We start from the raw sequence: 27,774 nt of genomic DNA on the forward strand, positions 1-27,774 counted from the left end.
ACAAATATGGGCTGTTTTCTCTAGATTACAGTGCAAACAAACCAGTGTATTGATGTCACAATATATTTCTGGATCACAACGTTCAATATTAAAGTTTCGGCAGTTTGCACTGTATGAGAACTTATCTTTACAGGCACTGTCACAAACAATCGGACTAAGCCATGCAGAAGCCCAAGAGAAGTCAGTACATGAGTTTCATAATATTTGCTCCTTACCTGTTTTTGAGATGCATTAAAAAGGGTTGATGAATAATTTAGATACTGTTGATCAAAATTTCATCCACACAGAAAAATTATTTGCAGAATGAATAATGATGCCGAAACAAATTGCATATTGCAATTGGCGCTCACAGCAAAAATAGAAATCTGGCACATATTACGTCATTCCAGATGCACAGACACACAGAAAAGCATTCCAGTAGTCACTTACTACCGCCCACGATCGCCAACAGGACTGCATATTTGACGACTGTTCGACAAGACGACAGTGACGTCACCTGTCATTAAAATAAGCTCTGGTAACTAACGAGGTGTTTATCATCCATGTATTCAGGTACAGAACCATGAAGATTATGAAATTTACAACCATTTCTCATCATACACACATCTCTCAAGGTGTACGGTAATCGAAATCAGTATAAAGGTGGGTTTCCAGGAAAATAATAGCACAATATCTGAAGCATGTATGTATTCAGTTAACTATAAAAGTAGTAGATACACATATGATGTAAACAGTCATGAGAGAATTACAAACTTTCTTTCATAATACGAGTAACAAAATTAGGCGTTTGAATTTCGTGGATGGAAATTCATATAAAGCCACTCACTGTCCTGTTGTGTTATTGCATTGTTAATACTTTGTCCAACCTCCGTTCTTCCTAATTACCTCAAACGTTCTCTTCGGCATTTCTTTTGTTGGGGTTTCTATTTTTTGTCGACTCTTCTCGTATCGCTCTTTTCAGTTCGCATACGACCTCAAATTGCCTTCCATTACGATAAAGACGCCTTGCAAGAATTCCACGAAGGTATTCTACGGGGTTCAAAACTGGGATATGTGCAGGCCAGGGCAAAACACCGATATCTTTATCTTCAAACCACTTTTTGATTCTAATGGAACCATACACAGATGCATTACTCTGTTGAAACATAAGGCTTTCGTCCCCTAGATCCTCATATATTCTAATCAGTTCTGTTTCTAGCATCTCAGTGTACACAGAGTTCATCCTGGTGTGCAGCTAAGAACGCGTGGTTTACCTTTAGCGCAGAAGGCTGCCCGAATCATAACTTCCACTAACTAAATTTCTCCTCATTTTTACCTGCTGCGCTGTTCTCACATCATGCCAATAATGCTGAAATCCGTGCTGCTCACTGAAATTGAACTTCCTCTCATCACTGAAGATTACTTTATTCCATCCTGAGAAACTCCATTCTAGCCTGTTTATGTTTGGATGCGAGTTTTTGCAGTCGTTTCTTGAATGCAAGATGTTTGTCATGTGAGAAACCTCGTGCACGTTGGCATTTACTGACAGCAGTAAATCAGCAACCGCTTCAGAATAATAACAGTTCGTGGTACTCGCTTTGCGAAAAAGCCTCGAATAATTTTCTACTTTGCCCACATTTTTCGTTCTGTCCATAGAGCGTGCCCTATCTAACGAAATTATCAAACACTGTAATTGAATAGTTCATCTTCTAGGCAATTTGGCGATTAGAGAGTCCCAATTCCTTGCACGTGCGTAATTTTGCTTTCTCATCAGCGACAACTGTTTTCCGTATGGGACTGTCACATTCGTGGTTTGTGTACACAACATTCACTGTATCGAATGGTGCCTGTTCCCTATCCGCAGTAAAGGCATGTACGCACTCACTAACACCGCAGAGAGCCGACGGCATTTACACTGAGTTCCACCCTCTACCATCTGAATGTTGTACTCTTGACGCCAAATGCGATAACATTTTTTTTTCGACCTACTGAATTTCATGCTATTGCATATACACTACTGGCCATTAAAATTGCTACATCGAGAAGAAATGCAGATGATTAACGAGTATTCATTGGAAAAATATACTATACTAGAACTGACATGTGATTACATTTTCCGCAATTTGGGTGCATAGATCCTGAGAAATCGGTACCCAGAACAACCACCTCTGGCCGTAATAACGGCCTTGATACGCCTGGGCATTGAGTCAAACAGAGCTTTAATGGCGTGTACAGGTACAACTGCCCATGCAGCTTCAACACGATACCACAGTTCATCAAGAGTAGTGATTGGCGTATTGTGACGAGCCAGTTGCTCGGCCATCATTGACCAGGCGTTTTCAATTGGTGAGATATCTGGAGAATGTGCTGGCCAGGGCACCAGTTGAGCATTTTCTGTATCCAGAAAGGCCTGTACAGGACCTGCAACATGCGGTTGTGCATTATCCTGCTGAAATGTGGGGTTTTGCAGGGATCGAATGAAGGGTAGAGCCACGGGTCGTAACACATCTGAAATGTAACGTCCACTGTTCAAAGTGCCGTCAATGCGAACAAGAGGGGACCGAGACGTGTAACCAATGGCACCCCATACCATCCAGCCGGTTGATACACCAGTATGGCGATGGCGAATACACGCTTCCAATGTGCGTTCACCGCGATGTCGCCAAACACGGATGCGACCATCATGATGCTGTAAACAGAAACCTGGATTCATCCGAAAATAAATGACGTTTTGCCGTTTGTGCACCCAGGTTCGTCGTTGAGTACACCATCCCAGGCGCTCCTGTCTGTGATGCAGCGTCAAGGGTAACCGCAGCCATGGTGTCCGGGCTGATAGTCCATGCTGCTGCAAACGTCGTCGAACTGTTCGTGCAGGTGGTTGTTCTCTTGCAAACGTCCCCAACTGTTGACTCATGGATTGAGACGTGGCTGCACGATCCGTTACAGTCATGTGGATAAGATGCCTGTCATTTCGACTGCTAGTGATACGAGTCCGTTGGGGTACAGCACGGCGTTCCGTATTACCCTTCTGAGCCCACCGATTCCATATTCTGCTAACAGTCATTGGATCTCGACCAACGCGATCAGCAATGTCGCGGTACGATAAACCGCAATCGCGATAGGCTACAAGCCGACCTCTACATCTACATACATACTCCGCAATCCACCATACGGTGCGTGGCAGAGGGTACCTCCTACCACAACTAGCATCTTCTCTCCCTGGTCCACTCCGAAACAGAACGAGGGAAAAATGACTGCCTATATGCCTCTGTACGAGCCGTAATTTCTCCTATCTTATCTTTGTGGTCTTTCCGCGAAATGTAAGTTGGCGGCAGTGAAATGGTACTGCAGTCAGCCTCAAATGCTGGTTCCTTAAATTTCCTCATAGCGATTCACGAAAAGAACGCCTCCTTTCCTCTAGAGACTCCCACCCGAGTTCTTGAAGCATTTCCGTAACACTCGCGTGATGATCAAACCTACCAGTAACAAATCTAGCAACCCGCCTCTGAATTGCTTCTATGTCCTCCCTCAATCCGACCTGATAGGGATCCCAAACGCTCGAGCAGTACTTAAGAATAGGTCGTATTAGTGTTTTATAAGCGGTCTCCTTTACAGATGAACCACATCTTCCCAAAATTCTACCAATGAACCGAAGACGACTATCCGCCTTCCCCACAACTGCCATTACATGCTTGACCCACTTCATGTCGCTCTGCAATGTTACTCCCAAATGTTTAATCGACATGACTGTGTCAAGCATTACACTAGTAATGGAGTATTCAAACATTACAGGATTCTTTTTCCTATTCATCTGCATTAATTTAGATTTATCTATATTAAGAGTTATCTGTCATTCTTTACACCATTCACAAATCCTGTCCAGGTCATCTTGTATCCTCCTACAGTCACTCAACGACGACACCTTCCCGTACACCACAGCATCATCAGCAAACAGCCGCACATTGCTATCCACCCTATCCAAAAGATCATTTATGTAGATAGAAAACAACAACGGACCTACCACACTTCCCTGGGGCACTCCAGATGATACCCTCACCTCCGATGAACACTCACCATCGAGGACAACGTACTGGGTTCTATTACTTAAGAAGTCTTCGAGCCACTTTATCAAAGTCGGAAACGTGATGGTACGCATTTCTCCTCCTTACACGAGGCATCACAACAACGTTTCACCAGGCAACGCCAGTCAACTGCTGTTTGTGTATGAGAAATCGGTTGGAAACTTTCCTCATGTCAGCACGTTGTAGGTGTCGCCACAGGCGCCAACCTCGTGTGAATGCTCTGAAAAGCTAATCATTTGCATGTCACAGCGTCTTCTTCCTGTCGGTTAAATTTCGGGTCTGTAGCACGTCATCTTTATGGTGCAGCAATTTTATTGGCCAGTAGTGTACATACATTGTGCACAACTACGCCGACTGACAATGTTAATTTTCCTGCAGACATTCATGTCTTTATACTGATTTCCACTACCGTACCTGCTGTTCCACAGTTACAGTCGGGTTGCTCACTCCTTTAAACCTCGTGTAGGATATGGTACAAGCGATGACGTGCGCTTTCAGGAGGTGCGCATCTTCGCGGGCGTGTCGGTGAACCGGCGGGGTGACGTGGTGCCCACCGGCACAGGCCGGCTGTGCAACTGGACGCCGGACCCCGACCAGCCGCCAGCGGACGAGTTCGCGTCGTTCGGCGCCTACCAGCGCTCCCTGACGCTGCAGTGCGACGAGGGTGAGCCGGGCGTCGTCCAGTGGACGCCGGGACCGGACACGCCCGACACCGTCTACTACCAGGTGAGACCGCCTCAACACATACTGTAACACAGGGCTTCACAACATACGTGCTCGCGGAGCAAGCTGTGAGCAGCAAGGCGCGAGCACGGAGCAGCGCGAGCACGCTACCCCCACTACCGGACCAGAGCGGAGAGTGTGGAAAGTCACGTGGGGCACACAACAGCTGCCGCCAGTCAATGTAAATCCGCGGCCACCTGCAGGGATATCACTCGCGAATTATTACTGCGACAAATGAAACAAATAAAGGAGAATGTACACATGCCACATAATTTTATTAGCTTAGTGTATGCCTCTACATTCGCATTAATTTGTGAACTGTTACACAATAAAAGGTGTCACTGAAGTGTGGGATTCTCGGTTATCTTGTACTTTTTGCCCTTTACAATTGCGTCTATGTCCGGAGTAATTGTTCTTGTGCATTTTAGGCGCAGCGTGCAGTTTAAATTTAGATCAGACAATGCGTTTCTCAGGCGCGTCTTGTTACATTTCATTTCAGAGAACAGTTGTTCACAAACATACGTGGAACCGAACACTGATATTATTGTAGCCGCCAGTTTGTGCAAACGAGGAAATCTATCCTGAGGGAAGAGTCTGTAGAATTCCAAAATGTTTTTCTTGTTCTGAAATTTGTCTCTGTATTCTCTGTCACACTGCAGGTCAATAATTTCTTGCTGCAGCTCAGGACGAATCTCTTAAATATTCGCTGAATATGGAGAGAACAGATCAAAATCACTGTCTAGTGCTGTCAGATCTTGAAAGCGCTGATCAACTAAACTATGTGAATAACGTTCACAGTCTTTGTAGGAAAATGAACAAGGTTTCCTGTTTCCAGCTGACTCACCCAAAGTGTCAATTTCATTTTAAAAGCTCGTATTCGATCTATGAAATGAGTAATTAGCACATCTTTACCTTGTAGTAAAATGTTCAAAGCATTCAGATGGCTAGTTAAATCTGCTAAGAACGCGAGATCACATTCAAACGTGCGCGCGCATTTCCCCTCCCTCCCTACTCCGCGACCTTGCACCTGCTCGCGAGCACGTGCCTGAGCAGACGCGAGTACTCGCGCTCAAAACCGGCCAGTTGTTAAGCCCTGCTGTAACACCTGCGGTTCAGTTTACAGTGATAAAAGCTGTAGAAAGAATAATTTAAAATTAAGAATAGAATTTTTAGAGGGGAAAAAGTGTAGAATCAGAATTCGGTAATTACAGATCAAAATTACAGTATATCAACGGTAACGTCTAAGTACAGCAACGCCACGGAAGCTCCGTCATGGAAAAGGCAGTGACGTTAAACTTTTGTGATGAAAAACCTATAAAAAGGCCTGATCGTCAATATTGCCGCCCTTTATTCCTTGATTGTTTCGTTAAAGGGCGGGGAACCCGCGTCAGTCAGCGAGACAATAATTAGATTGGACTTTATCTTGTTAAGATTCACGATAAACTGTTAGAATATGACGGAGATTAAAAGTGATGTAGCGTACGATTTCTGACTGTTGGTAGCAACAGAGTATTAAGGGGATTTTAGGACTTTAGTGCTAGTTTGGAACTTTACGGACATATAGACGACAGAAACTAAAATTATTTGCTGATACGAGTGAATTCAGAGGTACCGGTATTCAGATATTAACGTCCGGAGCTCGTGGTCTTGCGGTAGCGTTCTCCCTTCCCGCGCACGGGGTCCCGGTTTCGATTCCCGGCGGGGCCAGGGATTTTCTCTGCCTCGTGATGACTGGGTGTTGTGTGTCTTTCATCATTTCATCCCCATCGACTCGCAAGTCGCCAAAGTGGAGTCAACTCGAAAGACTTGCACCAGGCGAACGGTCTACCCGACGGGAGGCCCTAGCCACACGACATTTCCATTTCAGATATTAACGTGTGGACTTTTGAGAGTGTCGTGTGCCGTTAGTTGCGAATCTGGACGTAGAGAGCGTGCATATCGGCATTTGCGGACTATTTGGATTCCTCCACGCTAGGAACCTTTTAAATAGGCCATCATCCATCACCATCTTAATCCTTGAATATAGAGTGAAAGTGAAATACAAGAGTGTTGTACTTATTTCATTTACCTAGTACTAATCAGTGAAGGTTTTACGGAACCAAAGCTATTCACCAGTAAGTCGGCACCATCTACCGAAAAGCTTAGGCATTAGCTAACATGCTAACTGAAGTGAACCTTTACGTGTTTTACGGACTGCTTAATATGAACTTCTGTGACTCTTTGACGCCCCCACTGCCTCCTAAAGGTGGCTGTCTTATTCGTAAAAGGGGAGAGTTTTAGCCGGGCAAATTACTAAATAAAAGCGATATTTACAAGACTCGCAGTAATAGCAAAACACAAGGCCCGCACCTCATCGGAGAGTCGTCGCTGTCACATCGGGAAGTAAAGCCGGAAGACCTACCGATAATACGTATCTACGAGCAGACGTCGACGTGGAGTACCTAAAAAGGGAACCACAAGAGAGTTTGGGATGCTTCAATACGCACACACAGTGTGAGGCCAGCGTCTTAATACACAGATTACGGATGGGCGATATTTAATGTAATATTAAAACACTACTGTTAATGATGAGAACACGACAAGTGCCATAACCCGATTTCTCAGAAACTTCGCTTGGTGGAGGAAGAGTCAAAATAAGCGAACACGTGTCACGCGTTATCCATAGATACTCGAGAGTTCCTGAGAAAACAACCATCAAAGTTTTCAACGTAATTTTGACGTCATTTAGGGCGCTATAATCTCTACCAAAATGGTGGCACAGTGGCTAGCGTCACGGCCTCTAACTTTGGGCCTCGTGTTCTAAATCCGATTATTGTTTGTATTTATTTCATTTAACATTTTTCGTTAATCTACCCATGTCCGCAGAAGGTTACTATACGAATGTTTCCTATCAAGTTAGTGGATACAAGAATATTATATTGATTGTAAAAAGCACAGCTGCGTCTCGCAATGTCATACATCTGTTATACAATATACATTGAATAGGTAAAGAAACTGGTACACCTGCCTAATATCGTGTACGATGCCACACTGACATGAAACTCCCTTCGGATAGAATGTCGGCACATGTTGCCAGATTTCAATTTTTCTTTTTTTCTCTTTCTCTCTTTCGATTCTCTCTTTCATTCGCCAACACATTAACTAGACGGATAAGTGACACTTACTTCCATACACATGGGAAAACATTCTTGTAGTAATCTTATGCATACATGGGTAGATCAATGAACAACAAAAATAACAATAATCGGGTTTCGAACACGGGGCGCAATTGTGTGAAGCCGCGACGCTATACACTACGCTACCACTTCGGCTGAATGACTTACTCGCTAAAAAGCACACAAGGTGCCTCGGAAACTGTGGCCGTCGTTTTCTCTTAAATTGTAGAATATCTACAGATTAGCCGAGACACGTGTTCGCTTATTTTGACGCCTCCTCCACTGAGCGAAGTTTCTGGGACATTCGGTTGTAGCACTCTCGTCGTGGGTATACCTTCACTGCGCGTTAACAATGGTGATGCTAGTCGTGGCGGTGCCACTTCAGCAGAGCTACTAAACACGGCTTTCTGGAATTCCTTCACCGACGAAGACGAAGTAAATACTTCCGAATTCGAATCAAGAACAATTGCCATCATTAGTAACTTCGAAGCAGGTATCACTGGTGTAGTTAAGCAGCTTAAATCACTTAATAAAGGCATAGCTTCGGTCCACATTGTATACCGGACAGGTGTCTTTCAGAGTATGCAGATACGATAGCTTCATACATAGCAACCATATACAACAGCTCGCTCATCGACAGATTCGTACTTAAAGATTGGACGGTAGCAGAAGTCACGCCAGTGCCCAAGGAAGGAAATTGGAGTGATACACTGAATTACAGACCCATATCGCTAATAACATTTTGCAACAATACATTGTGTCCGAACATTATTAATTACCTCGAGGAAAACGATGTATTGACTAATCGGCAACACGGATCCAGAAAATGCGAAACACAACTACCTCTTTATTCTCACGAAGTAGTAAGTGCTATCCACAGGGGATGTCAAAGTGATTCCGTATTTTTAGATTTACAGTCACAAGCGACTTCTAATCAAATTGCGTGCCTATGGAGCACCGACTAAGTTGTGCGACTGGATTTGTAATTCCCTGGCATAGAGCTCAAATTCGTAGTAACTAACGAAAAGTCATCGAGTAAAACAGAAGTAATATATGGCGGTCCCCAAGGAAATGTTATAGGCCCTCTGCTGTTCGTGACCTATGAGACAATCTGAGCAACCCTCTTACATTGTTTGCAGATAATAATGTCATTTCCATCTTGTAACGTCTTCAGATGATCGAGAACAATTGCAAAGTGGTTTAGACAAGATACCTGTATGGTCAGAAAGCGGAAACTGACTCTAAATAATGAAAAATGTGAAGTCATCCACATTAGTACTGAAAGGAATCCGCCAAATTTCGGTTACACGATAAATCAGACAAATCTAAAGGCTTTAAATTCAACTGAATACTTAGCGATTACAATTACAAGTAGCTTAAAGTGGAACGATCACATATACTATGTTGTTAGGAAAGCAAACCAAAGACTGCGATTTATTGGCAGAACACTTAAAAAATGTAACAGATCTACTAGACTGCCTACATTACACTTGCCCGTCCTCTGTAATTACCGTGCGGCGTGGGGTCCGCAACAGATAAGGTTGACGGAGGACATCGAAAAAGTTCAAAGAGGGGCAGCTCGTTTTGTCTTATCGTAAAAGAAGAGAGAGAGTGCCACGAATATGATAAGCTAATTGGGGAGACAATCATTAAAACGAAGGTGGTTTTCGTTGCAGCTGGATCTTCTTATGAAATGTCAATCGCTAACTTTCTCCTCAGAGAGTGAAAAATGCTTGCTAGAGACCACCTACATAGGGAGAAACGATCATCGTAATAAAATAATAGAAATCTCGCAAGGAGAGATTCAAGTGTTCATTTTCTCCGCGCGCTGTTCGAAAGTGGAACGGTAAAAAAGTAGTTGGAAGGTGGTTCAGTGAACCCTTTACCAGGCAATTAATTGTGTACCGCAGAGTAATCATGTAGATTTTGAAGTATCCGTTAAGCAAACGAGATGGGCATTCTGAAACTAAAGCTTCCTTTTCTTGTCGTGATTCGAAGTGACTGAGCCGCATTATGTTCACTGTAGTAACTTCGACCATTCATACTAATAGACGGAGTACGACGTCACTTTCTTGACTTCAGCACCCCTACAGCGGGAGAAGATAGTGTCACTTTGGCTTGCTATGAAGTGATGTGAAAATGACGTGCCATTCGATGTGACCACCAAACTCAACAGTTGACAAATGAAGAACTTAGGATACTCCATATTGAATTTCGTATAATAATGACTATGGCCCGTATTTTTAGCTTCTTATAAATATATTTTAGCCTTTTATTTTCTTGTAATAGCGCTTTTAGGGTTCAAACAAACTATTTTAATCTTTTTTAGTTTTGTGACGAAAAATATCATGAGATGATAGATAAACTCCAGTGGAAGACTCTACAGGAGAGACACTCATTAGCTCGGTACGGGCTTTTGTCAAAGTTTCGAGAACATACCTTCACCGACGAGTCAAGCAGTATATTGCTCCCTCCCACGTATATCTCGCGAAGAGACCATGAGGATAAAATCAGAGAGATTAGAGCCCACAGAGAGGCATACCGACAATCCTTCTTTCCACGAACAATACGAGACTGGAATAGAAGGGAGAACTGATAGAGGTACTCGAGGTACCCTCCACCACACACCGTCAGGTGGCTTGAGGAGTATGGATGTAGATGTAGATTTAGAAAACTAATATTCACATAGGAAATTTTATTATAATTTTCACACAGCTATTCTACTTGTTGATGGAAAATAAAGTCTACTACTCCCATCAATACTGACGTTTTGTAAAATCTTTATTAGCCAAAATCGCATACTGGAAAACAGATAAATGGTTTCGACCGTTTCCAGGCATCTTCAGATCTGAAAGATATTGCAATGGAGGTTTACAAGACAGGAATAGCATTCAACATTAATAGATTTAGAAAAGATTTTAACAAGGTTATTGAACAGTACATACCAGAGAAGAAAAAGCCACATCTAAGATAAAAGGACACTTTTGTCAGTTGGCTGTCAACAACGCACGGGAGTGTCAATTCCAAAGTACATGCATTAGCTGTCATACAATAAAATGACGTAAAAATATACGTAGAACAATCATAATGTATGTCTATGCGTGCCATAAATGATAAGATAATAGCGTTAAAGTTACACAAAACATGACATTAAAAGTATAGCTGTGAACTCGTGCTTGTAACATGGATACATAATAAGTATAGGTACGCACTGTTTCCCGCAATCAAAGAGACAAAGAAGATAGCAATTCTGTATGGTGACAGCGGCAATCATAAATTCCAAGAGCTGATTGTAATCAGTGACCGATGCGAAGTGCTGAAACTCACAGGTGAAGAAAGTGACAGAAGATGACAGCACAGTACATTACAGTTTCAAGTACCGGTATAACTAATACACAGTTAGTTATTAAATGAAACGAAAAAGGTTCCAATTCACAATTGTTGCAATGAAATATTAGAGCAAAATAGACAAGATGCACAAATATAAGCTCTAAGCTGCACAGGTAGGAGTTCTGCAGACGGTTTAATAATTTTATCAAAATAAAACGAGTAATAGTGTATTATTTTATACAGATCTACATAACAAGCATTTGATATGTGTAAAAATAAAAGAAAGCCCATTAACATGGGCTGGCTTAAAATTACACAAAATATAAATACGACCAGTATACCATGAAGAGTGTACGTCAATGTACATCGTAATGATGACACTGATATAAAATGATAAACCGAAGTAGGTAGTGGCAACTGCCGTGATGCAGCTAACAGCCCCTACAGTAGGAGTATTTACATAGCGTAAGACACTAGCTTACTGAGTTATTGCAGCAAACAAAATCTACGCAAATACACATCTAATAGTCAACCTCTGTCTTCTTTAGAGAATACTCAAAGTTTATCTAGAGGTATACATCATCTGCACAACAAAACAGAACCACTCGTCCAAGTGATAAGTTATCGATGTCTAGGTTACTTTAAACGTCCAATCGTTGTGTGCTACCCACGCCGTAAATACAACATTGCCCTACAAAACCACTGACTGACGACAAATAATATGGGCCACTGGTACAACCCAACAGCGCTTCATGTCTATGTGCCTAAGTTAATGCATACTTTCAGTCATTGTGTACTACACGTACAGAAACATAGTTAAAACAGTGCGCAATATCATAACAGTCAACATATAAGGACACTTTTATGTTATAAAAAGAACGCCTAAGTTTTATAATTGGCTATAGAAGTATACAAAACGTAGAACGGCGTCTACGTGGCAGAGGCCAATGACATATATTTAAAGATACAATAGCAGTCTAAATAAGCAGACAAAAGTGCGTTATTGCCCTACAACTCAATAACTGACGGCAAATAATAGCAGATCACAATCATTAAGTATGTAATACGTAATGGAGGTCCTAAATTACACAAATACTTTTATAAATATACGATACGTAGACTTACGAGGGTGGGTCAAATGAAAACCTTAAATTTGCAATAACAAATCAAAATTTCGCGGCGTTATCCTGTAAGTTAGAAAGCGTGCTACAAACAGCGTGCAGAACGGCCTGTAGGTGGCAGCATAGTTCAGATGCACACATACCGTCGCAGTATCAGTATAAAGATCGCCGCCCCACTTGCGACTTGCACCAGGGAAGAACAGCGTTCTGTTATTAGGTTTTTGAGTAGTGAAAATCCATCGACGAATGACGGTTCAGGACGGTGATGCATGTTTGTCAAAGCAGCAAGTCTACGAATGAAGTAGGAAGTTCGCAAATGGTGTGACTTCAGTGGAAGATGCTCCTCGCCCAGGTCAGGCATAACGAGTTGTGACTCCACAGAACATTACAGCAGTTGAAGCCATAGTGATGGAAAACCGCCGGGTGACACTGAATGACATTGCAGCATGTTTACATATTAGTCATGGGTCAGCACACCACATTGTGCAAGATGTGCTCCAGTTTCACAAAGTGTCTGCAAGATGGGTGCCACGGCAGCTGCCTCCTGAAATGAGAGAACGACGTGTTGATGCTTGTGAAGAACTTCTCCGACGCTTTGAACGAGGTGATGGCTTCCTTGCAAGAATCGTTACTGGGGACGAAACCTGGGTTCACTTCCACCAACCGGAAACGAAGAGAGCGAGCAATGAATGGCGCCATTCCTCATCACCAAAACCAAAGAAGTTTCGAACAGAACTATCAGCAGGGAAGGTGATGCTGGCTCTCTTTTGGGACGAAAAATGCGTCATTTTGGAGCATTACATGCCTAGAGGGACCACTGTCACCAGTGCATTATACACAGATCTCCTAAAAAATCATCTGCGGCCTGCAATCAAATGAAAGCGACGTGGATTGCTGTCAGCAGGTGTCCTTTTGCAACATGACAATGCAAGGCCCCACGCTGCCTGTACAACAGTTGTAACAATCACAGACCTGCATTTTGAGTGTCTTCCTCATCCGCCATACTCACCAGACCTTGTTCCAAGTGATTCCCATATGTTCGGACCAAAGACGCAATAGGAGGAAAGAAGTTCCGTTCTCATGAAGAGGTACGCCACGCGGAGCATGAGTGGTTGCGCGGACTACCAAAAGAATTTTTTTCTAAAGGAATTTATGTACTTTGTAAGCCCTGGAGGACTTGCATTGAGCGTGGGGGAGATTGTGTTGTAAAGTGATACAGCTTTGTACCACTTTCGCACAATAAATAATATTTTTAAAAATATTTAAGGTTTTTATTTGACTCACCCTCGTATGTCTACGTGGCAGAGGCCAATGACTTAAAGAAAAGGTACAATAACAGCAATACATACAGTTACAAATGCAATGTTGTCCTATTGATCAATCACTGACGGCCAATTAACAATCCCTTATATCGACACTCGAAAAAATTCCTTAAACAATTGAAATATTTACCTGTGCTATTCTCTTTTTATAATGCCATTGGGCATGTAAACACTCCTTACACACACACACACACACACACACACACACACACACACACATACACACACACACACACACACAAGACATATCTCTCTCACTTTATTACACAAAAGTCGAAAAAAATTATAAAACCACACACACACACACACACCAGTCGAAAAATACAAACACACACAGAGCAGTAGCAGACATTCCTGCAAAGACAAAAACCAAAAAGTGCAGAATCCATCTTGCAATATCAAAACGGGGCACACGAAATGGAGAGATGGCACAACACACGAAACAAACTTGAATATACGCAGTGTTAATGAAAGTGTTCTTTTCTAAAATCTACCACATATGTCAGAAGACTGTGAAGAACGACGTAAGAAACAAATACACCGATAGTAACGATGATAATTTAATACTGTTTACAACAGTCAGTGAAGCATGATAACTGTTCATGGACGTAGTAGACAAAATTGTAAGAAAAGGCATATTGTTACAGTGACCATTGAAGGCGCTTTACAACAAAGTGAAGCTCGTTTTGTCTTCATAATAATTTTATTACAGTTGCAAAAGACGGTATAACCTACATAACATGTAATACTGCGACTGCAGAAAAAAGAGTTCTTAAAACAAAAAAGACAACACATATTTGAACAATATTACCCAAATTAGGGAAAATATTTACTCTTAGAAAAAGCTATTAATCTTTGACTTCTGAACTTTATCATATTTGTGATAAAGCTTTTATTGGTTGATATGTTCTATGTAATACAATTCAATGTAATGAATACAATGCTCATACAATCCTCAATGAGTTTAACCCATAGTTCCATAGCAGTAACAATAACTCTGCCTTTTACGGTTTCACGACCAACCCTCTGAACCGATTTCGATGAAATTTGACGTGGAGATAGCTTGAACCTTGGGGAGGAACATAGCTTCCTTTAGAAACAAAAACATAATAATAAACCTCTAAGAGGGTGAAGTAGGGAATGGAACATTTTTTTTTACACTAGTTAACATAAAAAATGTTAAAAACTCATTAAATTTATTGCATGATACACATGTTGTATAATGTATAGCTGCTGCAGTAGCTTAATTCTTAGGTGAGCCGCTCCTGCCCGAACAGTGCAGTGCTGTGCGTTGTGGACTGGGACAGTTGGGTGGGTGGGGGATGGAGCACGATGCGAACAGTGCTTACCCAAACACACAGACACACGAGGGCTGCCGGCGTTGTTGCATGTACAACAGCTTCCTTACTTACCATCACTCATCATAACAACATTACTGATATACGACTGCAGCTGCAGTTAACTGCTTGTATCCCACATTATTAGAGAGAATGAAGTTGTTTCTGATGGATAAGGAACAGACACAACAACTCAGCAGCAGTAGGAAGCGCAACAAAAACATGTGGAGAACTGGGACAAAATTGCAGAAAATGAAGAGACAGCACATACATTCCAGCACAAAAGGCAACTAACGTTCACCATAGTGTGCTACTTGCAAGAAAAGTGTGTAAAACTCTTTCCGACGTTTTACGCAAAAAAATTGTAGTGAACTAATATATTTTAATTCTACAAAATATTTTGTGCTATAATTCTGAAACACTGTATCTGCACTGATATTATGAAAAGGATAGTTGCTACTCACCATAGAGAGGAGATGCTGAGTCGCAGACAGACTGTTGGAAAGTAAGCTTTCGTCAAACAAGGCCGTCTTCGAAATTACACAAAACACACACACACACACACACACACACACACACATACACATACACACAAACACAATTCACACGCACATGACCACAGTCTCTGGAAGCTGAAGCCACTGCCAGAGAATGTGATCGTGTGTGCGTATTGAATAAAGTCGTATGGTGAAATGCACTGCTGGGAGTCTGTTGGGCTATAACTCAGTCGAATGTAATGAAGATGACTATTTACAGCTGAAACCTGTATGCAGTAATAATATAAAAAAATAAATGGGTTGCAACTGATTGCTGTATTCCTATGCTTCCTTATAATGATATACAGCCGCTGTGTACAACGGTTCTGTATGGAGTCAAAGTTAGTGAAAACTACACTACTGGCCATTAAAATTGCTACACCAAGAAGAAATGCAGATGATAAAATATATTATACTAGAACTGACATGTAATTACATTTTCACCCAATTTTGGTGCATAGATCCGGAGAAATCAGAACAACCACCTTTGGCCGTAATAACCACCTTGATACGCCTGGGCATTAAGTCAAACAGACCTTGGATGGCGTGTACAGGTACAGCTGCCCATGCAGCTTTAACAAGATACCACAGTTTATCAAGAGTAGTGGCTGGCGTATTGTGACGAGCTAGTTGCTCGGCCACCATTGACCACGCGTTTCCAATTGGTGAGAGATCTGGAGAATGTGCTGGCCAGAGCAGCAGTCGAACATTTTCTGTATCCAGAAGGGCCCGTACATGCGGTCGTGCATTATCCTGCTGAAATATATGGTTTCGAAGGGATCGAATGAAGAGTAGAGCCACGGGTCGTAACACATCTGAAATGTAACGTCCACTGTTCAAAGTGCCGTCAATGCGAACAAGAGGTGACCGCGACGTGTAGCCAATGGCACCCTACACCATCACGCCGGGTGATACGCCAGTATGGCGATGACGAATACACGCTTCCAATGTGCGTTTACCGTGATGTCGCCAAACACGGATGCGACCATCATGATGCTGTAAACAGAACGTGGATTCATCCGAAAAAATGAGGTTTTGCCATTCGAGCACCCAGGTTCGTCGTTGAGTACACCATCGAAGGCGCTCCTGTCTGTGATGCAGCGTCAAGGGTAACCGCAGCCATGGTCTCCGAGCTGATAGTCCATGGTGCTGCCAACGTCGTCGAACTGTTCGTGCAGATCGTTGTTGACTTGCAAACGTCCCCATCTGTTGACTCAGGGATCGAGACGTGGCTACACGATCCGTTACAGCTATGCGGATAAGATGCCTGTCATCTCGATTGCTAGTGATCTGAGGCCGTTGGGATTCAGCACGGCGTTCCGTATCGCCCCCCTGAATCCACCGATTCCATATTGTCATTGGAGCTCGACCAACGCGAGCAGCAATGTCGCGATACGATAAACCGCAATCGCGATAGGCTACAATCCGACCTTTATCAAAGTCGGAAACGTGATGGTACGCATTTCTCCTTCTTACACGTGGCATCACAACAACGTTTCACCAGGCAACGCCGGTCAACTGCTGTTTGTGTATGAGAAATCGGTTGGAAACTTTCCTCATGTCAGCACGTTGTAGGAGTCGCCACCGGCGCCAACCTTGTGTGAATGCTCTGAAAAGATAATTATTTGCATACCGCAGCATCTTCTTCTTGTCGGTTAAATTTCGCGTCTGTAGCACGTCATCTTCGTGTTGTAGCAGTTTTAATGGCCAGTAGTGTATTTTCTTCTATACATACCTACAACTTTCCCTGGAGGAACCCTAGATATGACTTTGGTTTCAATGACTACGAACCTCAAATGTTCTGACAGGAAATCTGGAGAATCCAGTAATATATTGTTGAAATTATGCAGTGATATTGTCCATTTGGAAAATGATGCACAATTTTCGTCCTTCTTTTTCAGTGTTTCACTCATCGATACCTGGGATGGAAGATAAACGTCCTGGACAGGTGCGACGCCAGCGGTAGCGCGAGTGAGCCGGTGGCTGCGAGCGTCAGCCGCGGGCCCCAAGACCCGCCCGCTTACGACGACTCGGAGGATGGCGAACTGCAGCCCGGGGCCAGCATCCGCGTCTCCACCAGGGTCAAGCCGAACGGCGTCTTCTACCACAACAGCAAGGCTGCGAGCGACGGAAAAGGAGACGCGTTCGAAGTATTCTACGGTAACACCCAAGATAACGTGACGCCCTACGCGTACTCCACAATTGGGAAGGATGACGATGATGAAGACGAGAGGCACATATCGTCAGACATCGACAAATTCGTCGCGTCCCCAGGTAAAAATCCTGTAGCCGCGCCATCACAGCAGGGCAGTTTCGAATTTCATCAGGAATCGGAGAAACAGGATACAAAATCTGAACAACACGCTGGTGATGAGGGAGCAGGCGCGAAAACTGGCAAAACTAAAGGTGACGATGCCACGAGGAGCACGGAAACGGACGTATCCCGCTGGAAAGAGAGCTACCACTCCAGTCACGGAGAACTGACGCCTGTCGACCCAATGAGGAGGCCGGTGATCCACGCAACCACTCCTTACTCACTGGCCGCCCACACAGAGCGCGGGGTGGAAGCTTCTTCCCAAGCACCACTGAGAACGCAGGACACCCTGCAGGAGCTGAAACACGAACCGGTTGCTCCGACAGGTACTGTGCGACAATCGGAAACACCCAAACCGGGAAATGGAGACGGAACGGGTCCCAAAATTGAATCTGCTGGAGCCAACCTAGACGGACAATCCTCTACAGAGCTGACGACCGCAAAACAGACCATTCCGGCCTCAAAACCGCCAACAAGTGGGTTGTACACGCAAGCGATAAGTTACAGACCTCAACAGATGCACCTTCCGTTTCGAAGACCCGTCGCTCACCATTCCCCGCCCCATATACACAGGCCCTTAATCCCAGCCGCAATGAGGAAGCCGTACATATCAACAGTAGCGCCGCAAAATTATGCACTCGGTATGAAGAAACATTATTACAGGACGCCAAACATGGGCACATATAGACCATTAGCAAGTTCCTCTGTATATCAGAGGCCGTTAACTTTATATCCTAGCAGTCCGAGAACCATACCATCGATGACGACCTACCAAAGACAGACAACATTCTCACAGAGAAATGTGCAACGAGTAACTGCAACTCCAATTAACAGATTAGAGAATGTGACCAAACTACCGTCATTGACGGCCCAGCGAGTCGCACCCAAAGTTACGCCCCCTGCAGTACATGTAGTCTCAGCTAACAAACCGCAATCACAGGAGAACGCCGAAAGCAAATCACCTGCAACATTCGCGTCGGCAGTATCACAGGGCGGAGATGAACCGTCGGCATTGATGCCTGTAGCTGTAAACACGGGTTTCCACCCTGAATCTGTTATTGTGGAAGGCGGCTTTAAGCCCATAACACAGAAAAACGCAGCTGCTCAAGACAGATCATCTGCCGAAAGTGAAACTCTCGCGGAATCTTCTGAAAGGCTTGACGCGGAATTGTTGTCTGATGTAGTTGCAGAATCGTCAGAAGAGAGCAAGAAAGAAAACCCATTTAAAGGTCAGAGACCAGAACTGTTCGAACCAATGTTTATTCCTTCCCCTCCTGATAGAATAATTAACAGTAATGCTTCAAACGTGAATCTCAAGAAACCTGTTTCGCTGCCAGACGATCTAATACCACCGGCAGCCAGCATCCATCACAGAAACAGTGGCCAACCTCTACGAAGCCCACCACATTTATTCGCAAATAGACCGAGACCAGGTAATGTCCGTAGACCATTGTATCCTAACAACAATGCTGGAACATTCAGAGTTCCACCTCGAGGTAACGTCCCCTCTTTTAGGCACCAGCAAAAGTCTGAAGAATCTCAAGATGAAACAGCAATGGCGGCTGAGCGTTTAGATACGTATTATCTACCTCCAGTTGAATATAAAGCGAGTTCTGTAAGAAATCACCAGCCAAGTATATCGCCCAGTATCGACGCCACAATTGCTCCCGGTACAGTAGTAACATACGATGGGAAGTCCGTGGTAGATGCGTCTCTAGCGTCCTCGATTTCTAACCCTCCTGGAGAATCCTCATCCAATTATCGGAGTCCCTCTGGCACTGCTGCCCTGATTAGAGAGCTACCACAGTTTGGACCATTCCGTGGAGAAATTCCTCCACCTGTACCTGCTGTAGTGCAGACAGAAAACATACCACAACTCAGAATTCAGAATCAAAAGCGGGCACAAACCTTACCACTGCATTTTTCTCCTGGTGATTCACAACGCTCAGCTGGTGAACAGAAAACGAATTATCCAGGCTCTCATTCGGCTCGAAGCACACGGCTGTCTTTGGTCAGACAGGTAGAAAGTACGGATGAGGCTTCTTCAGATCTCACGCCAGAAGCCTCAGAGATAAAAGAATTCTTAATTCCTGTAAAAACAAGAAAATTTAAAACCGCAAAGAAAGTGGCAATACCATTTGCTGAGAGCACGGATGAACTTAGTGGCTTCAAAAGTGAGGAAATGGTTTCACCAGACAAAACAGTCTCGAGTGAGGACATTAGTCAGCACACCGAGCCTACACAACAGATAAATCAAAGTAGTTTTGTGCAAAGGAAAGATCCACACAACACCTCCGTAGGGCTCAGTCGGAACAAACGCTCACCTGTTCCACATCACGAACCAGGTCATCATGTTAGTGATAAGGATGATGACCAGGAAGAAGACAGGCAGCACATACATGTAGAGGACATGCGAGTTGGCAACAGGGGTACAGCTGTAAATGGTTCTCCATATACTGTCCACAGAGAAAGCATGGCATTAATACTGTGTCTGGTAGCCACTTTTGTTTGGCTGTAATGTAAATATATGCCTTCTGTGCTCCTTTCAACAGTTGAGTCAGGGTAAACAGAGAACTGTTAAGAGATCTTCTGTTACGTTTTCTTAATTTAAAAAGTGATTACCATCCTTGTCAAACAATTGTGTAGTACTGACAGAAGAAACTATTAGAAGTTCCTAGCAGAGTCAGCAACAGCACAGAGTGATATATCATCATTGCAAATTTAATAAACATGTACTCTACCATGTCTGAGCTCAAAATCACAAAAAAATGTTTTCATGAGTATTATGAAGTATTAAGAAAAAAGTTCGCTAATCATTCAGTTGCTTGAAATTACATACTGAGCCATCGTGTACTGCCACATGATCATTTTGAAATTCAGGTGCACTTTTGATATAATTTTAAACCATATTTATTACACATTTCATCCTCAGCATTTATTTATTATAATTCATTTTACAATTTCATGCAAATGTTATGGAGGCAGTTACAAGTGACAATACATACTTACTAAGTATTATGCATGCTAATAATAAATTTGAAAATTTACCTTTCATTGTACATCACATAAACAAATTCCTTTCACCACCTATTTATTAAGCATCAACTATATTCCTCAAGGAAACCTAGGCAATTCATTATGTATATCTGAACCTTGTCATTCCATTCCAGTTAAAACATAGATGCCTGAATGGAAGTATAATAGTTAATACATGCATTTACTAAAATTCTGATCAAATTAAACAATAGTATTCTGTAAATGTGTAGCGTCATTATTTTTTAATCTAAACTGTCATTGTGATCATCATGTTTATTCTTATTACTTAGAAATTAATGAAGTATACTCGCCAGTGACTTGTTTCTCAATGTATCATTACAAATGTCCACATTTTCACCACTCTGCACATCAACTGTAGTAATAGTATCAATGACATATGTACTATATCACGTTATATCAGCAGGAACTCATACAAAAAAATCTGCTCAAAATATTTCACATTTAGTTAACTCGTTTTATAAGCTAAGTTTTCTTTATTCTTTTTTTACATTTTGAAGATTAAATAATTAATAAAAGAGTCATAATTATAAATAACTAAGCCAGTTATTATTAATTATACTATGATGTGCTGTAATTTATTGATTTCATTGTGGTCAGAAGAAAGCAATACTTAATGCTTGTTCAGTATTGTTGTTTGTTCATTCTACATTGTGTACCATTCTGATCATATATTCCAAGCTGGACTGCAGAAATGTTGCCTTGATTTCATATTTATATTGGTGACCAAACCACTCATTTCTTATTCCACCTTGTGCAAATATAAATGTTTGTAAACATTACTGTGACTGAAACCTGACAATGTTATTCACCAACATACAAAAAATTAACACTGATAGCAAAGTAACATACCTAAAAGTTGTTACTGCTCTTCAGACTTATATCTCTTTACTATTCTTTACAAATAGAACAATGCAACTGGAGCACCTAAAAAAAAGATTCAAAAACAGCAATTTCATTTATATTGCATTAAAATGGATTCCAGGAATCTAAAATTTCAATCTACTTCAATTTTTCCTAATAAATGGTAAAAATAGCATTTACTCTATCTGACAGGTTGTTCAGTACTGTGGAAGTCTGTGCTCAAGTAATTTTACTAATAGAAAAAGAGCTACTTTTCGTTTATACTGGATTACAATGAAACCAATTTTGAAATGTACATATAATTAATTTCTTGTTGTTTTTTATACAATGTCTAGTAGTAAGTCTCTACTTTCTTGTTCCAAGAATCATATTTTTGTACTTTTCAGAACATGATATCAGTATATCCTTAAAGTAGATTTTATTTTTGATACAGTGTACAAATTATAACTGCCAAACTGAACTGTTAACATATATGCATCAAATATATCAAATTATTGTACATATTCTGATGTAAAATAGGAAATAAAAGTAAATTAAATCAACATAAAATGAAGTATGTACATTGTGCACAGGAGCAGAGAAAGAGCCTCATCGCAATAGATGATTTAAAGAATTCCTGTTTAGGTGTTAAGATTCACTGCTACACATCAAACACAAGACAGGTAACTGCATTACTCCTCTATAAGCCAAAATTGTGTGCATTTTGCGCTAAATACATTGGACAATACTATTCCTTACTCTTTCATTTTTTATGATAGCAGACTTAATAGCAAGACAAATCAAAGGGAAAGAACTTTCAGGGTTTCAGAACAGTGGGTATCAATGAAGTAACCTAGAATGAAAGCAAAGCAGCTGTCTTCAAGATACTTTAACTACATATATTAGACTACACTCAAGCGCAACTGAATTAGGCACAAATACCTAGTATCATATAGCATCCCTCTTTGTTTTGGTGAGAAAGTGATGCATCACGGCATTGTCACCAAGTAACACAAAAAAGCATGGAGAAACCTTCGATTGTCAATTAACGATTGCTCAGACTCACAGAGAGTGATGAGAGCTGAGACAAAGGTATGCATATCTCACTTAGTACTCAAGTGGGACTGAGGTCAGGTGACATAGGTAGCCAATCGAGCATCCTCAAACCATTCTGCCAAAATTCTGGAATTAATGGGTGGTGCATAATCGTCCTAAATGTCCATGTCACATTCAGGGTAGTGCAGAAAAACATACAGAAGCACATGAACAGACAGATGGTTCTGTATCATTCACTGATGAGGCATAATGGCTGATATTCCAGAGACCCATTTTATCCCTTGTAAACACCTCCCACGTGACAAAAAATCCACCATCTCGCTGATGGTGCCCTATTGGTAAATACGATGCCTTTCCTCAAATCCAACCATCAGTATTCAAGGTGCAACAAACAGAGGGATGCATGCAAAACTGTGTTTTTTTGGCTCACAGCAGGGATATGTCATGAATGGTACAGCTGCTCACCAGTTGTTGTAATTCACCTTTTTATGGAAGAGTGATCTGCTGCACAGTAGACCATCTATCCACTATTACAAACCACACAGTCAAAGATAACTCCTGTCATCACAGTGTCGCTCCTTAAGCCCATTAGATGACATTGGAGGCAGTTGTTTTCCGTAATTCAATGTACTCATGGCACATCTTTATCAGGGCAGCATGTAACATTCTAAGGATATTATTGGCTTTCATTACAACTTCTTCTAGAAGAAGAGATTAAATGCTTTTTAAATGTTGTTCACTTTTCGTGTCGATAGTATAACAATAATCATTTATAAGAACAGTAGGCCATATGTGCTGATGTATATCCAGAAACCACACAATATTACTTATACGAACAGCTTACAGGGACAAAGTACAGAGGCAATTGAAAAAGAAGATTAAAGTGTGTTATCCACCCTACAAGGATGAATGATTATGGAGTCATTTATACCACACATAGAGCTGGAAAATATTGTCTGCTTTACTGGATTTGGAAATGGATGGAATAGTATTCCTGACAGCAAACAGCTACCAATGAGAAATGTCTCACGTTTTATCAATCCACTAGAGATGGTATTAGCAAACTTATGAAGATTTAACTGGAAAGTCATTATCTGCGGAGACTACAATATTGATATTCTGTCAGCGAGAAATACTGTAGATCAGTTATAGTCATTTAATGTCCACTTCCGGAGAATTTCGATCAACACATATCCTAATGACGTTTTAATGGCATGGGTGGAACAGCTATTGCAAATTGTTTTAGACCACAATAATTTCAGAGATTTTAATATAAAAACAGTGAACTGCGCTGTCCGGCGAATTTCAGAATAAAGGTAGGAACAGATGTTCAATTGGCATCTGAAGTGTTGCAAGCAGTTACTGAAGATGATTGAGCTTTACTGTCCGCCGACTCGAGGAATAGATGGTTATCTGACAATGATGGCGAAATGTTGACAATAAAACACTCCGATCAACTAGTACAGCATAATAAAAGAAAAACACAATAAAATGGCATCGTGAAAATTTGCTTTTACAGTTCCATAGTTCATGATTATTTTCAACTGTCCTCGAGTATTTATTTGGGCAGTGCTGTACATATTTTGCAACATTTCAGCAAGCCAACTTCGTACCATCTGTTGATGACAAAAATTACTTACCAATATAGCCCAAAATCTGAATTATCTGTCCAGCTAAATACCAAAGAACAATACAAAGAATCATAAATTATCAGCTAGTCACAATGCTCAGATGGAACTCGCAGGAAGAAGACGCTGAAGAGATCTATTCATACAAAGTAAATAGGGAAAATGGGAAATTTTGCTTACCCATAAATATAGTTGTGTACCATTTTGAATTGCGTTTTTTCCTAAAAACAGATACAGATGAAATTCAACACAATCAAGCAAAGGAATGGATAAAACCGTCAGGTATTTTAGTATTACGCTCTATGGCGGGAGTGCTCAAATAAATTTTCTGTAAATGCAGAAACTAAATTACGACCAGCATGGTGCTGTCAGTCGCTAGCTTCCATTCGTGACACACCAGGGGAGTAGCAAGTCACATATTTAGCTTTTCTGTCATCATCATCATCATTTAAGACTGATTATGTCTTTGAGCGTTCAGTCTGGAGCATAGCCCCCTTATAAAATTCCTCCATGATCCCCTATTCAGTGCTAACATAGTTGTCTCTTCTGATGTTAAACCTATTACTTCAAAATCATTCTTAACCGAATCCAGGTATCTTCTCCTTGGTCTGCCCCGACTGTCAGGCAATGTATGAGTGGCCAAGTAAGTGGTCCCGACAGTCGGGATACCAGTTACTTTGGAATAAGGCTGGGCATCTCGGACATATTCTGAGTCGTGGTCACCTTTGTGCTCATATGGCAAAGACTACCAAATCCACCGGTTAGTCTCTCAACCGTTAGGGGTAAAACCCAATGGGACTCGGGGCAAGTAAGGCTAGCAACCTGCTTCCCTGGTACTTTAAATATGATGCTGGCAACAATCAGTAGTTTTTCTGTGTGTTTTTATAATCCAATTCTTAAATTTTTGCGTATTTGTTTATGTAAGAGGTGTAGTCTCACGGTTTGTTGTTGTTGTTGTGGTCTTCAGTCCAGAGACTGGTTTGATGCAGCTCTCTATGCTACTCTATCCTGTGCAAGGTTCATCTCCCAGTACCTACTGCAACCTACATCCTTCTGAATCTCTTCATCTCTTGCTCTCCATCTACGATTTTTACCCTCCACGCTGTCCTCCAATACTAAATTGGAGATCCCTTGATGCCTCAGAATGTGCCCCACAAACCGATCCCTTCTTCTAGTCAAGTTGTGCCACAAATTTCTCTTCTTTCCAATTCTATTCAATACCTCCTCATTAGTTATGCGATCTACCCATCTAATCCTCACGGTTTGTAACTTCGTAATGTACATATGTTTACCCAGCCTGTGCTGCAGTTGTCCTTTGTTTTGAACAGCGAGGTAGAGTTGGAAAGAGCTCATTCAGGTGCTAGCTTCCGTTTGTGACACACCAGGAGAGTAAAAAAATTACGTAGTTGGCTTATTCTGTGTGGTTCTGCACTGTAATTCTTAAATTAGTAGTAGTAGGATGGGTAGGGTGAGTGCATGCTGAGTGGAGTCACAGGAGCTGGCTGCTTTTCGTGAACAACTTAAGACAGTGTTCGCCACAGTATTCAGAGTGTAGTGGCGCCAAAGAATCTGGCGCATTCCATGAAACACCTCCAGTTGTTGCTTGTTTCACCCAAGGGCTCTACGACCGAGAAACATCTCAGCATACCCGACGCACTGTATCTGTGCTCACCCCAGAGTGAATGTTTGGTTGTCAGTGTGGTGATTTGTTGTCTGACCTTGTGTTTGGACAATTGGCTGCTTCTTCAGCAGGGTCCAAGCGGGCACACAGGGAGAGGGCCGGGCTAGTTATCAGGTGCTCCATTCTTAGGTATGTTATGGAACCTTTTAGGTAAATAGTGTCCAGTTTTGGAAAGGTATCCAGTGTGCACTCAACTTGTCTGCTGCGAGGCCTCATCAGAGATTTCTGCCGTCGGCTATCGCGGATGCAGGGTGTAGTCATCTGAAAGTTGTGTCGCTTAAGTTCCGAAGTCATTCTCAGTTCATACGGGCAGCTGGCAGAAGCAGGGAAGCCTGCTGGCCTTGTTCACAGGGAGCAAGTGGAGCTCACAATGGGCAGCATCGTACCCAAAATTGATCTGTTTCCTTTAGTTTGGAGCAGTGTGGAGGATCTCAACCAGAGGCTCCAACAATTCTGCAAGAGCCTTAGCTGCAGATTTCTAGGCCTGCTTTATGGAGTAGAGAATTGTAGGACTTCCCTTGATATGTCATGGATGCCCTACACACAGGAAGCAGTTACTCAGGTGAGAGAGTACTTATGGAGTGCATATGGAAGCTTTGAAGGCTAAGTGATAGTTTGAGGTTCTCTGAAGAGCACGTGCCATTCGAAACATCAAGAGTGAAATCAAATCGCGTATAAAGTAAAGGCACTTCGAGTGTCAAAATTTTAACAGTAAACTGCCGAAGCATCTGTAACAAAGTTTCTGAATTTGCTTTGCCTCAGGAATGTTGTCGCACTCAGATTATTCTACGAACCGATAGCTGGACGAAACCTGAAGTGCAGATCTCCGAAATATTTTAACGAGGCATTGAAAGCATACGAAAAGATAGATTAGGAGCTGTAGGAGGAGGAGTGTTAATTGCAATCGACAAAAATATTGTTTCTACCAAGGTCGAAATTGAGTATGACTGTAAAGTTATCTGGATACGACTAACAAGAAACTCGCCTAGCTGAACTTGAGTTAATCAGCGGATGTTTTTACCGGCCACTCGATTCCGCCATAGGTTTTTTTAGACTCATTCAAATAAAGTCTACGTCCAGTAGCGCTGAGATACACCGATAATGCAATATTAGCTAGAGGTGACCTTAATCTACCGAGTGTAGACTGGGAAGTTTATGGATTCATTGCAGGTGGTATGGGCAGAGAGCCTTGAGAAGTAGTTCTGAACACATGTTCTTAAAACTGTCTTGGGCAGTTAGTTCGACAACCTGCGTGCAATGGAAATGTTTTAGACCATGTAGCTACAAACGGTCTTGCTCTTACTGACAGTGTCAGTGTAGAAACAAGGATTAGTGATCACAATATCAAAGGTCACTTGAAAAAATCCATCAAGACGGCTAGGAGAGTATTTATGCTGGAACTAGCAGATAAGCAGTTGTTAGTACCATTTAGTTCCGATATGATGGACGTAGAGGAAAAGAGTAATATTTAAACTAATTGTAAATTGCGCTCTGGAAAATTATGGGCCATGTAGATGAATCAAGAATGGAAAAGGTCCACCGTGGTTTAATAACAAATTTCGGAAAATGCTGGGGAAGCAGAGATTGTTGCACTCTCTGCTCAAAACAGAACG

General features: G+C 42.1%; 1 protein-coding gene across 1 annotated transcript in view; it reads left to right on the forward strand.

Moving 5' to 3' along the window:
- LOC126175809 (protein Skeletor, isoforms D/E-like) overlaps nucleotides 1-22,299 on the forward strand; it is a 346,786-nt gene extending 324,487 nt beyond the window's left edge. The window contains exons 14-15 of the mRNA XM_049922798.1: nucleotides 4,560-4,787; nucleotides 17,487-22,299. Of these exons, the coding sequence (XP_049778755.1) occupies nucleotides 4,560-4,787; nucleotides 17,487-20,417 (3,159 nt within the window). The 3' untranslated portion in view covers nucleotides 20,418-22,299. The remainder of the gene's footprint in view (nucleotides 1-4,559; nucleotides 4,788-17,486) is intronic.
- The last annotated feature ends 5,475 nt before the right edge of the window (nucleotides 22,300-27,774 follow it).

This window comes from Schistocerca cancellata, chromosome 3 (genome assembly GCF_023864275.1).
Source record: "Schistocerca cancellata isolate TAMUIC-IGC-003103 chromosome 3, iqSchCanc2.1, whole genome shotgun sequence".
Taxonomy (NCBI): domain Eukaryota; kingdom Metazoa; phylum Arthropoda; class Insecta; order Orthoptera; family Acrididae; genus Schistocerca; species Schistocerca cancellata.